Source organism: Theileria annulata, chromosome 1 (assembly GCF_000003225.4).
Source record: "Theileria annulata chromosome 1, complete sequence, *** SEQUENCING IN PROGRESS ***".
Lineage (NCBI taxonomy): Eukaryota > Apicomplexa > Aconoidasida > Piroplasmida > Theileriidae > Theileria > Theileria annulata.
In genome coordinates, this window is record NC_011129.2 from 310,328 (window position 1) to 323,695 (window position 13,368).

The 13,368-nt window shown below is 33.4% G+C and overlaps 7 protein-coding genes across 7 annotated transcripts, besides 1 other annotated feature; 2 read left to right on the forward strand and 5 right to left on the reverse strand.

The window, feature by feature from the left end:
* Window positions 1-215: 215 nt before the first annotated feature.
* TA16265 (apoptosis regulatory protein (programmed cell death protein 2 (PCDC2))) lies at window positions 216-1,417 on the reverse strand (the record flags this gene model as incomplete). The annotated part of the gene is made up of 3 exons (XM_948592.1): window positions 216-685; window positions 740-916; window positions 946-1,417. The coding sequence occupies 3 exons, from the start codon at window positions 1,415-1,417 to the stop codon at window positions 216-218; spliced, it is 1,119 nt and encodes a 372-aa protein (XP_953685.1).
* Window positions 1,418-1,799: 382 nt separating this feature from the next.
* TA16260 (uncharacterized protein) lies at window positions 1,800-2,534 on the forward strand (the record flags this gene model as incomplete). The annotated part of the gene is made up of 2 exons (XM_948593.1): window positions 1,800-1,863; window positions 1,945-2,534. 2 exons carry the CDS (start codon window positions 1,800-1,802, stop codon window positions 2,532-2,534), a joined length of 654 nt encoding a protein of 217 aa, XP_953686.1.
* A 20-nt stretch (window positions 2,535-2,554) lies between these two features.
* Window positions 2,555-6,768, reverse strand: TA16255 (elongation factor 2, putative; the record flags this gene model as incomplete). The annotated part of the gene is made up of 11 exons (XM_948594.1): window positions 2,555-2,623; window positions 2,655-2,741; window positions 2,874-3,130; window positions 3,166-3,250; window positions 3,300-3,675; window positions 3,732-4,179; window positions 4,214-4,534; window positions 4,596-4,704; window positions 4,769-4,876; window positions 4,908-5,090; window positions 5,131-6,768. The coding sequence occupies 11 exons, from the start codon at window positions 6,766-6,768 to the stop codon at window positions 2,555-2,557; spliced, it is 3,681 nt and encodes a 1,226-aa protein (XP_953687.1).
* A 190-nt stretch (window positions 6,769-6,958) lies between these two features.
* On the reverse strand, window positions 6,959-7,680 carry TA16250 (uncharacterized protein; the record flags this gene model as incomplete). The annotated part of the gene is made up of 3 exons (XM_948595.1): window positions 6,959-7,134; window positions 7,178-7,467; window positions 7,520-7,680. 3 exons carry the CDS (start codon window positions 7,678-7,680, stop codon window positions 6,959-6,961), a joined length of 627 nt encoding a protein of 208 aa, XP_953688.1.
* Window positions 7,591-7,680: a sequence feature (Signal peptide predicted for TA16250 by SignalP 2.0 HMM (Signal peptide probability 0.673, signal anchor probability 0.178) with cleavage site probability 0.328 between residues 30 and 31).
* Window positions 7,681-8,353: 673 nt separating this feature from the next.
* Window positions 8,354-9,289, forward strand: TA16235 (nucleosome assembly protein (NAP), putative; the record flags this gene model as incomplete). The annotated part of the gene is made up of 6 exons (XM_948596.1): window positions 8,354-8,406; window positions 8,473-8,525; window positions 8,556-8,659; window positions 8,691-8,849; window positions 8,919-9,038; window positions 9,068-9,289. 6 exons carry the CDS (start codon window positions 8,354-8,356, stop codon window positions 9,287-9,289), a joined length of 711 nt encoding a protein of 236 aa, XP_953689.1.
* Window positions 9,290-9,359: 70 nt separating this feature from the next.
* TA16230 (uncharacterized protein) lies at window positions 9,360-11,885 on the reverse strand (the record flags this gene model as incomplete). The annotated part of the gene is made up of 1 exon (XM_948597.1): window positions 9,360-11,885. One exon carries the CDS (start codon window positions 11,883-11,885, stop codon window positions 9,360-9,362), a length of 2,526 nt encoding a protein of 841 aa, XP_953690.1.
* Window positions 11,886-12,051: 166 nt separating this feature from the next.
* Window positions 12,052-12,905, reverse strand: TA16225 (haloacid dehalogenase-like family hydrolase, putative; the record flags this gene model as incomplete). The annotated part of the gene is made up of 2 exons (XM_948598.1): window positions 12,052-12,722; window positions 12,755-12,905. The coding sequence occupies 2 exons, from the start codon at window positions 12,903-12,905 to the stop codon at window positions 12,052-12,054; spliced, it is 822 nt and encodes a 273-aa protein (XP_953691.1).
* Between the last annotated feature and the right edge of the window lie 463 nt (window positions 12,906-13,368).

The following is a 13,368-nucleotide window of genomic DNA, read 5'->3' on the forward strand; positions in this document are numbered from 1 at the left end:
TGTGGTAATATTTGCCAATATTTGTAAACGACATATAATATACCTATTTATATTGGTGTGGGGAATGTGTTAGACTGGATTCCAACCACACATAGGAGATTTAAGGTTTCTACCTCTTTCCGTAATCTGTTTATTCTTTTAAATTGTTCTTTTTTTAATTATTTATTTGGAATTGTGGTGTAACATATACACATTAAAATATTTTAATAAAAACATTATTTAGGATTCTGTGGTCTTGGAACTAAAGAATAGTCCCTTTCCAAAATTACTACTTCCTTCTGATATTTATTTTCTATTTTACATGATTTTGAACATGTGTAAACCGACAAGCTTCCAAAATCGATTCTATCCGACTTTATATAGTGGAGTAATTGGGGCAACACTTGAAATTCGAACGATCGGTCACTTCCGCAGTTTTCACATAAATTTACTACATTTAAATCATTTCCCGCACATGAATTTTCGTTGGATACTTCATCAATAGCTTTTTTGGATGATTGGTTGCTTTGGATAATTACTGGTCTCGGAGTTTTGTCACTTATCCAAAGTGGTTCTCCTTCTCTTGAGTAGTATAAAACTTCATTCGGGGTTGTCTTTTTTGAAAACTTTAGAAATGACTCGTCCTTATACATGTTTTCTTCCTGAATCGATTCAAATACCTGTTCCTCACTCTCGTCCATTATCTCTGAAAATTAATTAATATAATAATCATTAAAAAATATCTGTGAAGAGTCAATACCTCCATTTAGTTTCTTTTCTTTCAAATATCTGTTATAAAGCTCCTTTTCATGCGATAAATAATTATCTGATATGGGAATCTCGCCTTCACAAATGTTAAGAATCCACTCATCAAAGGTACAAGAAACCGTTTGGTGTTTTACTGCTATTTTACAACGATCATGTAACTCTCTCACATCTGCACACTTTATTAATTACTTTACTTACCTTGTGTGTCAACCAGTTGAATTTTGGAATTATTTATGTGAATTGGTTCTTTTGAGGGATTGTCACTAGGTAGCCCGCAAGCTAAACAGCATCTTCTAGCCATTTCAGTATCTGGGAACATAATGTTATCCTCTGATGGGTGAAAGTCGTAAAACTCGTTCTTTCGAGCCAACTGTGATCTGAAAGCCTTCCACTGATTTCCGCAAGGCTGGCAAACAAACAGATAAATTGTCCTGTGAAATGAGTCGTTTTCCTCACACAGATCATCAGGAGCGTAAATTTGGAGAAAAAATGTCATTATACTCCCACATTTCTCACATTTCAGCTCAGATTCCTTTGGAAGATGAACTGGGTCGAGCCATGCAGGTAATCCCCCAAATTTACTCGGGAAATACTGACGCTGTAGCCTCCATGGCTCAGCTTTCGAGAGAGTTGCGAATAATTCTACAGTTTCCCCATCAACAGAGTCCATAATTTACATGTTTAATCATCAATGGTCCGATATTTTGAGTGAATGAGTGTAGAAAACTACATATTTGCGATTATTTTTATAGATATAACAAATCTCTCAGTAAAAACAAGAGAATATTTAATTTAACTTAAAATATTATAATTTTAATAAAATATTTATAGTTAATCATATAATTAACTGATGCCCATTGGGTACTTGTATCTCTCGAAATCACTCTATATATTTTACGATTATTTTGATTTAACAATTTTATACATATTTTATTACAATATTTGTAATTTTTTAATTGTTTTAATTGTACCATATTTAAACCATTTGAACCGATTTGCTAATGAAATGATTTAGTACATTTTACAAATTATCATAAAACTAGTTTCTAAAGATGTGGATGGGCAAGATCGGTAATAAATCTGCCGCTTTCATTCGGCACAAACACTTTCATCCAGGTATTTCTTTATGTTAAATATATACTAATGTTTACTTTTAATAAAAAATTTTACTTTGTTTGATTATAAATTGATTTTTAGGGACATACCAGAACATGGAGAAGGTTTGGCTGGCTGAAGAGAAGCAGAAGGCAGAGGAGAGAAGGCAGAAAGAGATGAAAGAGAAGAGAGAGGAGGAGCTGAAAACCCTTGAAATAAAACGACAGATTAGGGAACAGGAGGAGCTCAAGCGGATGGAGATGATTTTGGAGGAGAAAAGAAATAAATATAAAGTTGATCGCAATTTCGTATCTGAAAATCAGTCTGGTCTGATTCTAACAGGCAATACAACCTCTTCAGCCTCTCCCACAGCTAAGACCACTAATACTAATAAGGAGGAAAAGAAGCTGGTAATAAGATCGCAATACACTGAGGATGTTTTTAAGAACGGCCACACGACTGTTTTTGGGAGTTACTATGATCGAGATAACAAGAGCTGGGGCTACAAGTGCTGTAAACTTACCGACAAGGACGTTCGGTGTCCTGAGGCAAAGCCCAAATATAAACGCAAGAACCCTGACTCTGAGACTGCTGACCGTTCCTCAAACAAACAGGCCAAAAAATCTACCAACCAAGGCTCTGGACTCACAGATTCACTAAAACTTTTGAAGCAAATGGATGCCTTGGAATAATATTTTAAAATACATTATATTTATTTTTTAGTGGAAAGCGTTCTTTGTTTCTCCGGCGCCACAACCACCTTCTCCTCAGTTGCCAAACCCTAAAATGTTAATTTTGCCCATTAAACATACTTTAATCTTCCTTAGGTGGTTTATTATCTTCCTTGGAATGTTAGACTGCAACAGAAGTGTTATATTGAACCCGTCGTCCTCAAGCTCCTACACCATTATAAACCAGTAATATATACTTAAATATATTTGATATATACTTAAATATATTTGATATATACTTAAATATATTTGATATATACTTAAATATAATTTATATATAAGTAGATGAGTAGTTGGTACTGAATCAGTCATTGTGGTTTCAGGGAATGGATCCTCTGGTAGCATTTCCCAGTGAGAAAACTGGAGGTGGAAAATGACACCGCCTGAGGCCTTTGATCTTAGGTCCTGAGCTAGTCCAAAGGATTCACTAGCTGGCATTGTAGCCTCGATCACAAATGTGGTTGTGCCTTCTTTAACATTCTCGCTCAATATTTGTGTTCTTCTCTTTTGTAAAACGTTATATATTTTCCCCAAAACATTTTGTTCACATTGCAAATCTAACAATTAGCTTAAGATGAAAATTAGAAAATACCTAGTCTCAGTATGACTTCATAAATTCTTGTTCGTCCTCTTTGCATGTATGCTTTACGGCACAGGTGACGCATATTAGTCATTATCTAAAAAATAATCAGTGAAATTCTAGTTAAAGCTTAATTATAATATTACTCTCCAGGGCGTCAATGTTTGTGATATTTTAGAGGTAATCGTGCAAGAATCACTGAACCGAATTGAGGTTTCAGGTGATGCTGCGCATGATCCAACTTCATTATGCTGGTCAGATTTAGCCATTGAGATGTCATCCAACTCCTTATTTCCCCCATCTTTATGCCTAAGTTCTCCATCTTTATATGCATTTGTATATTTGTTTAATATATTTCCAAAGTCTTTATTCAAGCCCATGGTTAGAGAATTTAAGTTATCTTCAATGGATTCTTTGTTTTTTTGCATCTTCAGGTGGTTATAGGAAACTGATGAGGATGGTGATCCTATGAGCTGGTCTTCCTTATTCAAATATATGCCTTCAATTACAAACACAACCCCCCTATTATTATTATTAACTTAGTTATCCAACTATTTTTATCCACATAGATATTATACCTGAGCGGTTCTTCAGTTAATGGACCTGATTGCGATGCCAGTTCAAAGCCAGAAATTATGTTAGAAATCAGCTTCGAGTTCTGTAACGAGAATATGCTACTGCGATTATATGAGTCTATGAAGGTCCACTGCATTTTGGTCAAGAGGTTCTGGGATTTATTTGCAAAGTATTGGCTGTTATTTCTGTAGAACAACAAACACCTTGTACCTTTATTCAGACTTATTCCCCAAAGGTCACCCAAAGCTGTTCCTCCTTCGGAACCCTTATCCTTGTTCATTTTTACTCCACTCTTGCCTGGTTTGGCATTAGAGTTCATGAGCTTGTAAATTTCAGTTTGCACAAGATTCAATGAGTCGTTCAGTGTGTGGCCTTCAAACCTGTTCGGGACTTCACCGCTATAAATGAGCCCCTTTAAGTCCTTGCTATTTTCATCCAAGTATTGTAGAACTAAAATTGTGCTTAAATATTACTGAAAATATACCTGAGTTATTCATTTGTCTCGCCGTTAAAAATAGAACGAACTCATCTGATATTTTAAAATACACTAAGCCTTGGTTTTGTGATTCTTGTGTTATCCAGAGTTCTGGAGTAATTTGAATGTGCGATTTATCTTCTGATTTATATCCTTCTTCATTTTCTTGAACAGCGTTCTTTTGAGGGTCTTCACTTGGATTCTTTATCTGATCATCCGAGCTTGAACTCTTCCATGGCGGGAAATTAACTTTTTTTGATAAAAGGTGTAGACTAATGTTATTCTTAAGGTCCACAATACCTTCTCGTATTGATACTCTCAACTTAGACACTACATTAATTATTACTTGAGTAATTCAATTAATGTTATTTAGTTAGTTATATTCTTTTACCATTAATTGGAATTTTTGCGTACAAATTTGTCAAATCTGAAATGCAGCGTTCCAAGTGTATCTCCCCGCAACACGCTAGAATATACTCCCCTGTTTTCAGTATGTCAATCTACAAAACAATCAGAATCAAGCTAATTAAAGTTAAATATTGGCTTTGGAAATAGTTGACTTACTTCAACTGCAGGGTCTGCTGTATACAGAAGTGCTAGTCCTGTCAACATTTGATCCATATCCTTTACGTTTTGTGGCTCAACTGACACTCTTATTATTGAATTATTAAGCTAAACATTATTAAATGCATAAATAGTTTACTTCATGTGTTGGTGGTGAGAATGGTGGGAACTGCGGGTCACTGGACAATGTTAAATGTCTATCCACTGAGCAAAGTGTTTTTGTTCTTGATATTTTATCTCTGTTATATCCTCCTTCTAGTGTGTACAAATTTCTTCTATGTGGGTCAGTCAACGACAATAGCCATGCCATTACATCTTTTACCTAAAAATTATATTTATATATGAGCAAAAAAATGTCATACATGATCTTGAGTATCTGTATTCAGATTTGTCTGGTTAGTGGATAATGAGAGTGCAACTATATTTCCTGGGTATGCTCTATCTACTTCAATTAGTTCAGAACCCATGAGTATCATCACTTTATTTATTGAAACTTTGATATGGGTGCTTTCATAATCCTCATCTAAACAAAAATTGAAACATAATATTAATTTTGGGATAATTAACAAATTACCCAGTTCATTTACGCAGTCTAATGTACCCGATTTCAATTTATTATCGTTATATTTACATATATACAGTACATCTCCTTTAGAGACCTTCCCGCTAAAGACTCTGGAAAAGGCCACGAAGTCATCCGCTCGTTCATAGCCCTGGAGAAGGTCTCTTGTCAGTCTCATGTGACTCAGGTCTGAGCCCAAGAATTTTGCTATATGGAGTACCACTGGCGCATCTTGTTCTAAATTTACGATCTTACGATAATTATCATAGTTTGTTATTGACGGGCATATCTTCTTCAACCTTTTTCTACATGCTGTTATAGGATCGGGGAGCGAATCTACGATTAATCTAAAAATTCCTGAACACAATGGCAACCAGTTACTCAAAATAGTCTGGAGGAGGTCATCTCTATCGTCAGGCGATAACTCAAAATTCTTTAATGACGAATTATTCGATTGTTGTTCATTAGCATTTTCCAAGATTTTAATCTGTCTAGATGTTAATTTAACATTCGAATGTGCAGCCAGTTTCTTTATGTAATTTATATCACATTTGAGTACTGCGTCATATACCTTCCATATCTGATCCAGAACAAACTGTACAAACATAGGCTTTTCTTGATTCTTACACACCTTTACGCTCTTCGTCTTATTACAGTAATAATATTCTCCCCAAAGTGACTTTTGTATTACGTCATACTTAGACTGTGAGATTCCTAACCTCTGGCCTACTTGGCATACGAATTCTGGGATGTATACACACCACTTATGGATTGCGCTACAGAACACTACGTTACCTTCTGATGGCGAGTAAAACCATTTCTCGCTCTTGGTTACGTCTGGTGTATCACTTTTTTTCATCACCTCCTCCATAAAAAGCTGGTAAATTAATGCGTTTGCTTGCTCTACTAAATTACACATCCTCTTGTAAGCTTCCAGTGGAGTCATGTTCAAATCCAGTATCAGCTTATCAATTTTATTGAGTATCAAGACGGTTTTTACGTTTTCAAGCCAGGCTTGTCTCAGAACTGCTCTCGTTTGTGGGCAGATTCCTTCCACGACGTCCACTACCAGTAGCGCTCCGTCACATAGTCTCGCTGCTGTTGAAACTTCTATTGAAAAGTCCACATGCCCTGGGGAATCTATCAAATTAATCAACACCTTATCATTTTTCGGCGAGTTACTATTGCTATTATGGTTTAAATGTCCGTATTTTGTGTATAGTAATGAGATGCTTGACGATTTGATTGTTATCATTCTCATTTGCTCGTCATCTCTATTATCTAAGTATCTGAGTTTTCCTGATAATTTTTCGCTTATTATTCCTACGCTTGAGATCAATGAGTCTGACAATGTGGTTTTTCCGTGGTCTACGTGAGCGAGAAAGCATACGTTGCGTATGTTCTCCGTCAGTTCCAACACATCGGATATATTCTGCATTATACGCGGCAATAATTATACAATACATTAGAAACTTTGAAATTTTCCATAATTTACACTATTCGTTATCTTCTCATATCCACACAGCAATTCACCATAAATCCTGAAAACTAAAGCTAAACTTAATTTTTTCGACAAATTATATAAAAAATTAAATATTAAATATAAAAGGATCTTAAAGATTAAAAAATTAAAGAACTTTTACTCTGAACTCCTTAAATCTTGATGGAAGATCGTCTGAGAAAGATCTTCCGTATGCGAAGAGTACTACATAATCTCCTGGTTTAATATCTTTTGATACTGTAAGAAATGTGTACATTCTTTCTGGGTATCCAACCATTCCTTCCATTGGAGGTACTATATCCTCTGCAATAATTTTAATAAATTAATTCGTAAGTGTTTTTCTCACCTGATTCTTTAAAGGGGTCAACTTTAAAATTATGTTTTACTAATCCATTTTTTACAAGATGTGTTTTATAATCCGTAGTTAACATCATTTTTAAATCGTTATAGTTATTATTTGTGAATTTATATTCACTTCCTGCGTAAATATCTGCTACAAACCAGCAAGATCCTGTTGTGATCTGACTTCCCACTAGCAGTTTATATGTGACATCTGAGTTTAGTTGTGATTTAACAAGTGTTAGTTCACCGGAGAGAAACTTGTTGTCGTTGAATGTTCCCAAATTAAACATATCTCTAAAATTTTCATTATTAGCTTTAGTGTGTGTTTATTTAATATAAGTTAAACTGGTTATTTTTGTACTTATTTTGGTTATATGAACTATTGGATTCTTTGATATCTCCGTAGTAAGTCTTTGCCGCAGAGCAAAACAGAGAGGTTGAAAAAGAGCTGTACAAACTAGTATATAAAATTAAACCAACAGCGTTCTTTATGAATCTAAAATGCATAATTAAATCCTACTAATTACAAACCTGATGTGCGAGAATGTTGATGAGGCCCAATAACTAGTAAACAAAAGAATGAACTAACACATTATGAGAAATAATTATACATGCAATATAAAATTATAAATATAAGTTAAATAACCCTTTAAAATAATTTATAAAGTAGGAATTTGGTCAGCTTGATATGATCTGTAAAATGATTTACACATTCCATAATAAAAATTACATTAAAAAATTAAAAAGTTTATTAATTAATAAAACTTATATAATGTGTAATTATGTATTAACCAGTTTATTTGATTACACATAAACGACATTCCTATACAATTTGGGAAAGTTGTGAGTGATTAACCAGGAATCAACAAACCTTTGTTGTCAATTAAAATTATATATGATTTTTATTCGTTAACAGTTGGATTATTTTAGTTATTCTTAATTTATACGTCCTGTGGGGAATTGATTTTAAAATAACCTTCCGACTACAGCAATTATTTACTAGCCTTCCCATTTTAATTCTTCCCAAGCATTTTTCATCAAGCACCTACCAGATTATACTACAATTTTTTACACTCGGTTGTAAAATTTCAACACAGTCCTGTCTTCTGAGAATTTTTATTCAACCAGCCCCTAAAACTAACCGTTAGTGTAGCAAACTTGGGATATTTTGATACTAGAGATGAAGAGAAACCACGATAATGCCGGAACATCAAACGACTCCGCCACTAATTCGTTCGTTTCCTATATTTTAATATTTCTCTGAATATTATCAATCTCTTGTTTTCACTGTTCTCTTAGATCCGAAGCTACGAATAACCCGCTTTTACCATATATCTCAGAATTCGATGAAGGTTTTTAATTCACGAAATATTATTTTTTAGTTCAGAAGAAGCTTTTGTCACTGGATGAGGAGTGTGCCAACGAACAGATGAACCTGCAAAGAAAGTTCGATAAGAAGAAACAGCCATTTTTCGATAAACGACAAGTTCGCTTGAATTAAATAATTGAAATCTTAGGAAATAATAGACAAAATACCAGGATTTTGGTGCAAAGCCCTTACACATCACCCAGCACTTAGCTACTTGACCTCCGCAGACCTTCCAGTACTCGAACACCTGAAAAGCATCCAGCTATTCGATAATCTTGACAACAATGGATCGTATAAATTGACACTCGTACCACCCTAATTATTTATGTTAATTGGAGCAAATTCCACTTGACTAAAAATTATAAATGCTTTTTAGAACTTCACCGACAAGGCTAAGGAATACATGAGCCCGCTTTCTTTGACTAAACATGTGGTGTTTGACCTAAATAAAGAGAGCGTTAAGGAGTGTACTAAAATAACCTGGAAGCCTGGGAAGGTAGAAATTTGATTTTAATTTATTTTTAGAGCCCTGTGGAAGAAGCACTGAAGGCTAGGAAAAATGACAAGTGTATCGATTGGTCACTTTTCGAGTGGTTCACTGAGGACGAGTGGCTTAACAGGCCCGACGTCGGAGAAATAATAAGGAGGGAGATATGGCACGCACCGCTGGCCTACTACATGGACACCGTTTCCATAGACTATTTTGACGACGAGTACGATATGATAGATGATGAAGATGACATGTAACTACCTCCCACTTACTTAATCATTTTAAATTAATCTAATAGTATAACTACTTTTATTGATTTTTATGATATTAAATTAGCATTTTTAGTGTTTCGTAATTTGACTTACTCACGAAGTTGTTCTTTAGCTGAGGTTTCTTGTAATGCTTTAGAAACTTAGTTTTTAGACTCTTCTCTCTAGTAACATAACTTTCCTCCACAACTTTAATTTTAAACTTGGTTAAAACCTTTGAAGTGATCTTAGGATCATTTAACTCAACGAGGCATGAAATATCGCCCAAATAGTCCAGGTTTAGAATCCTCTGAACAATGTCATCTCTAAAACTTTCTTCAATGACATTGTGAAATGAGAGTAGTTTTACAAGTTGGCTGAAGTTCATATCACTAATCCTTTCGGATAATTTATTCATTATTGTGGGTTTCATTGAGTCAATAAAGGTGGGATTATAAGAGTCTGTGGATATGGGTTTGTCCTTAGAACCATCCAAACAAGTGTTTAGAAAGTTCAAAATAGATATGAGTTCTTTATTTGAGAATTTACAGACATTATCATCCACGAATACATAATTAGTTAGAGATACTAACAAACCAATTATCTTATCAGATACTCTAGAGTTTAAAAGCTGTTGGTTATCAGGAAAATCATCTCCACCTACTATCTTAGAACAGTAGTTGGGATAAGTTCTTGAGAGTATGTCACATAGCATTGAAAGTTCATTCCTCTCCCAATTTGGCCAATCTTCCAGAGTATTCAGAAATTCATAATAAATCTCAGGTGATAGGACCCCGTATTTGTTTAGCAGCGTTACGTAAAGAGTCTTGAGACCTTGGCTTTGGTTTGAGGAGAGTAACTTCTCCTGGTTTTTAAAAAGCTCAATTACCAACTTCTCACATGATAAATTGACTTTATTAGAAGTTTCTCCACATGATCCCAACAGTCTGAGCAAGGAATTTATCTTATCACAGTAAAGCATGAATTGAACCGTCTTCATACCCAAACTTTTATTCTCACCAGAATTTAAATCTCCAGCTAATATTCTGGAGTCTGATGTTAATTTATCAACATTAAGGGCGATTTTATTGGAGATTGTTTCAGTGAGTTTAGAAACACTCAGAGTATCAGGTATCGTTGGCTTACATAGAGAACAGGTCAGGAGCATATAGTACATACTTCTACACTCTTGCAATAAGTGTTCTTCAGACTCAACTGAAATTTTTATTAGTAAGTCATGAGATAGTTTTAACAGTTTATCTCTCAACTCCTCAGTGTCAGAGACATTAGAGCCATCAGACTCATTGGTTTCACATAAAATTAGGTGGTCCAGAAACTTTACAATCTCGAGGGAATCCACAAAAATCTTCAAAAATAATTTATTACGTTTATAATTTACTTCCTTTAAGTTTTTGTCGAAGTACCCATTCCAATCACTGTCCAAATTTTCGAAACTTCTTTGAGAAACATCCAGTTTATCAAGCTCATTGTTCAGAAGAACACTCGATAGGTTTACAAAATCTTGTAAAGATTTATGGCTGTTTTCCAATTTTAGAAAGTTCTCCAAGATTTTATGTGAGATTTTGGATATTTTTGATATGTTACAGAAAAACTTCTTTATTTGAATAGGGGTTACATTGTTGCTCTTTATGTAAAACTCCGGGTCATGTTTGTTATCTATATTTGATAAAATTGCGCTAAACCTCTTCAGAAGTATCAAAATAAACCTCTCTTCCAATTTACTGAAGAATTTACAGTCCCCTACGACCACGTCCAACGCTCTACACACTCTCCTTAAATCAAACTTAAATATACTCCCACTTTCTTGCTCTAACAGTGCCAATATAAGAGAAGCAGTGTATTTAGATTCTTCAAACGTTTGTTTAGATAATATGAACCACAGATTCCATAGCTTTTCCAAATGATTGTCAGAATCAAAATTAATTCCTTCGGCTCTATCCAAACATGTTTCCTTTAAATAACCAGAATATTTAGGAAGTTCATTAACCTTTAGTATTCCTCCGTTGTATGTTAGTTTTTCGGTGATTAAATGGTTAAGTCTTGTCAGTAAGTTGTGGAAAATATTTGATATCTTGTAATTAAAGTTAGATTTACATAATTTTTCATTAGATATAACCTTTATAAGTTTATATGATTCATCAAAATTCAAATCCTTTATAATAACAGATAATGAATCACAGAGGAACTGGAACAAATCGGGATTTTTATTTTTAAAATTAAGCAAGTTGATAAAAGAGTTAATAATAAAATCTTTATTGTCCTTATATGCTGAGAGATTGTCACAATTATGTGAATGTGTTAAAATATCAGATGTTAAGGGGGAATCCGAAGATACACATCTAGGAATTTTTGATAAATCCAATGATTTCTTGGATAAAACTTCATTTGTTAAATGATTTTCTTTATATTTATCGATTAGATCAAGCTTTAAGCTATGTACAGGGAAATTAGTTATGTTCTCCTCATCTTTTAGGGTTTTGAATAATTTTGACTGGATTTCAGGATTATTTGAAAATCTTCTACACAATTTTAAGTTAAAATTATATATCTTAATATGACTACCACTAATTTTAGACAAAAACATTAAGTTATATTATCATGGGACCTTATGTTAGTGTGTCGTGTAATTATACAATACTTTAGTTAAACATAATTATTATAAATTACACTTGTTCTGATAATTTACGGATATAATAAATATATGTTAATCTAAATATGTGTATATGAGAGTCAGAGTTAGATTCATAAGGTTAGGACGATGAAACGAGCTGTACAGCCTTTTCAAAAGCACCCTGATCATAATTTTCATTTAAAACAATTTTTGCTGCCATTTTGACTTCATTGTTTGCATTTCCGACTGCATAGGATAGTTTACAATATTTTAACACTTCGATATCGTTTTCTCCATCCCCAATAAATGAGCATTGGTCGGGTGAAACTCCCAAATAATCCAGCAATCTTTTTACTCCATAGGCTTTTGTTATATTTTGAGAACTTAAATGATAAGATTTATCGTTAGTGCAAATTTCACATGAGAATTTGCTGGGCAAATCATCTATGTTAGCGTCAATGCTCAGAAGAATAGCCAAAATTTTTTGTTTTACGATTTCTTCTGGAGTAATTAGTTTCAAATTATCAATATTTTTGCTTTTGGGATAATTTTTAAAATCTTCCCTTAAATCCTTGATTATGTAGAATTTATCAGCTCCTTTAAATATTGTGATATCATCGAGATTATTTTCGATAATGTATTGTACGAATTTCCTAAGGAATTCTTCGGAAAAATCTGAATGACTTATTATATTTCCATCAGAGTCATAAACTAATGCTCCGTTGGCATAAACACCAGGATAACCATTGTATCCTGTTTCACCCTGAAAGTTATCACCGACAACCTTCATTGCGCTACTAAGAACCCTACCTAAAATATCATATAAAAACATAGAAACACACCTGTACAGAAAAAGGGAACTATATTATTCTGTTTTAGATTTTTAAAAGCCTCGACGTTATTCTTGAATTTTTCAGGATCTTCTACATAAAATGTACCATCAATATCAACCCCTAAGTATTTTTTCACCTCAGAGGGATTATTTTGCTCCATTTTTGAAAATTTTTTATATTACATACGGTACCACATTGCATGTGTACACATCTGCCACTCTATTCGTCCAGTAGTACTGGTATATTTCGAGATGGTTTTTTAGATAAATATTTTAGAATATTATACAAAATTTTTAATGTGTATGTGTAAAATAAAATCTGTGTTAAATAAAATCCAATAAATATATAGTGTCCTTAATGATTCATGTCACTGGCGGCGGAATCAAAGTACACAAGAATAAACTACAATTAATATATAATCTATCTATACAGGTATTATAAAATAATTTATGGCATTAAGTGAGAGTATTGAAAATTACTGCATTTGGAACAATATGTTACATGTGAAATGTTAAATTTTAAATTTTAAATTTAAATTTTAAATTTTAAAACCTAATTTCGGAATATTGTACACTTAATTCTACAAATTCTATTGAGTTGTAATGAAAGTGATACTAAATAGG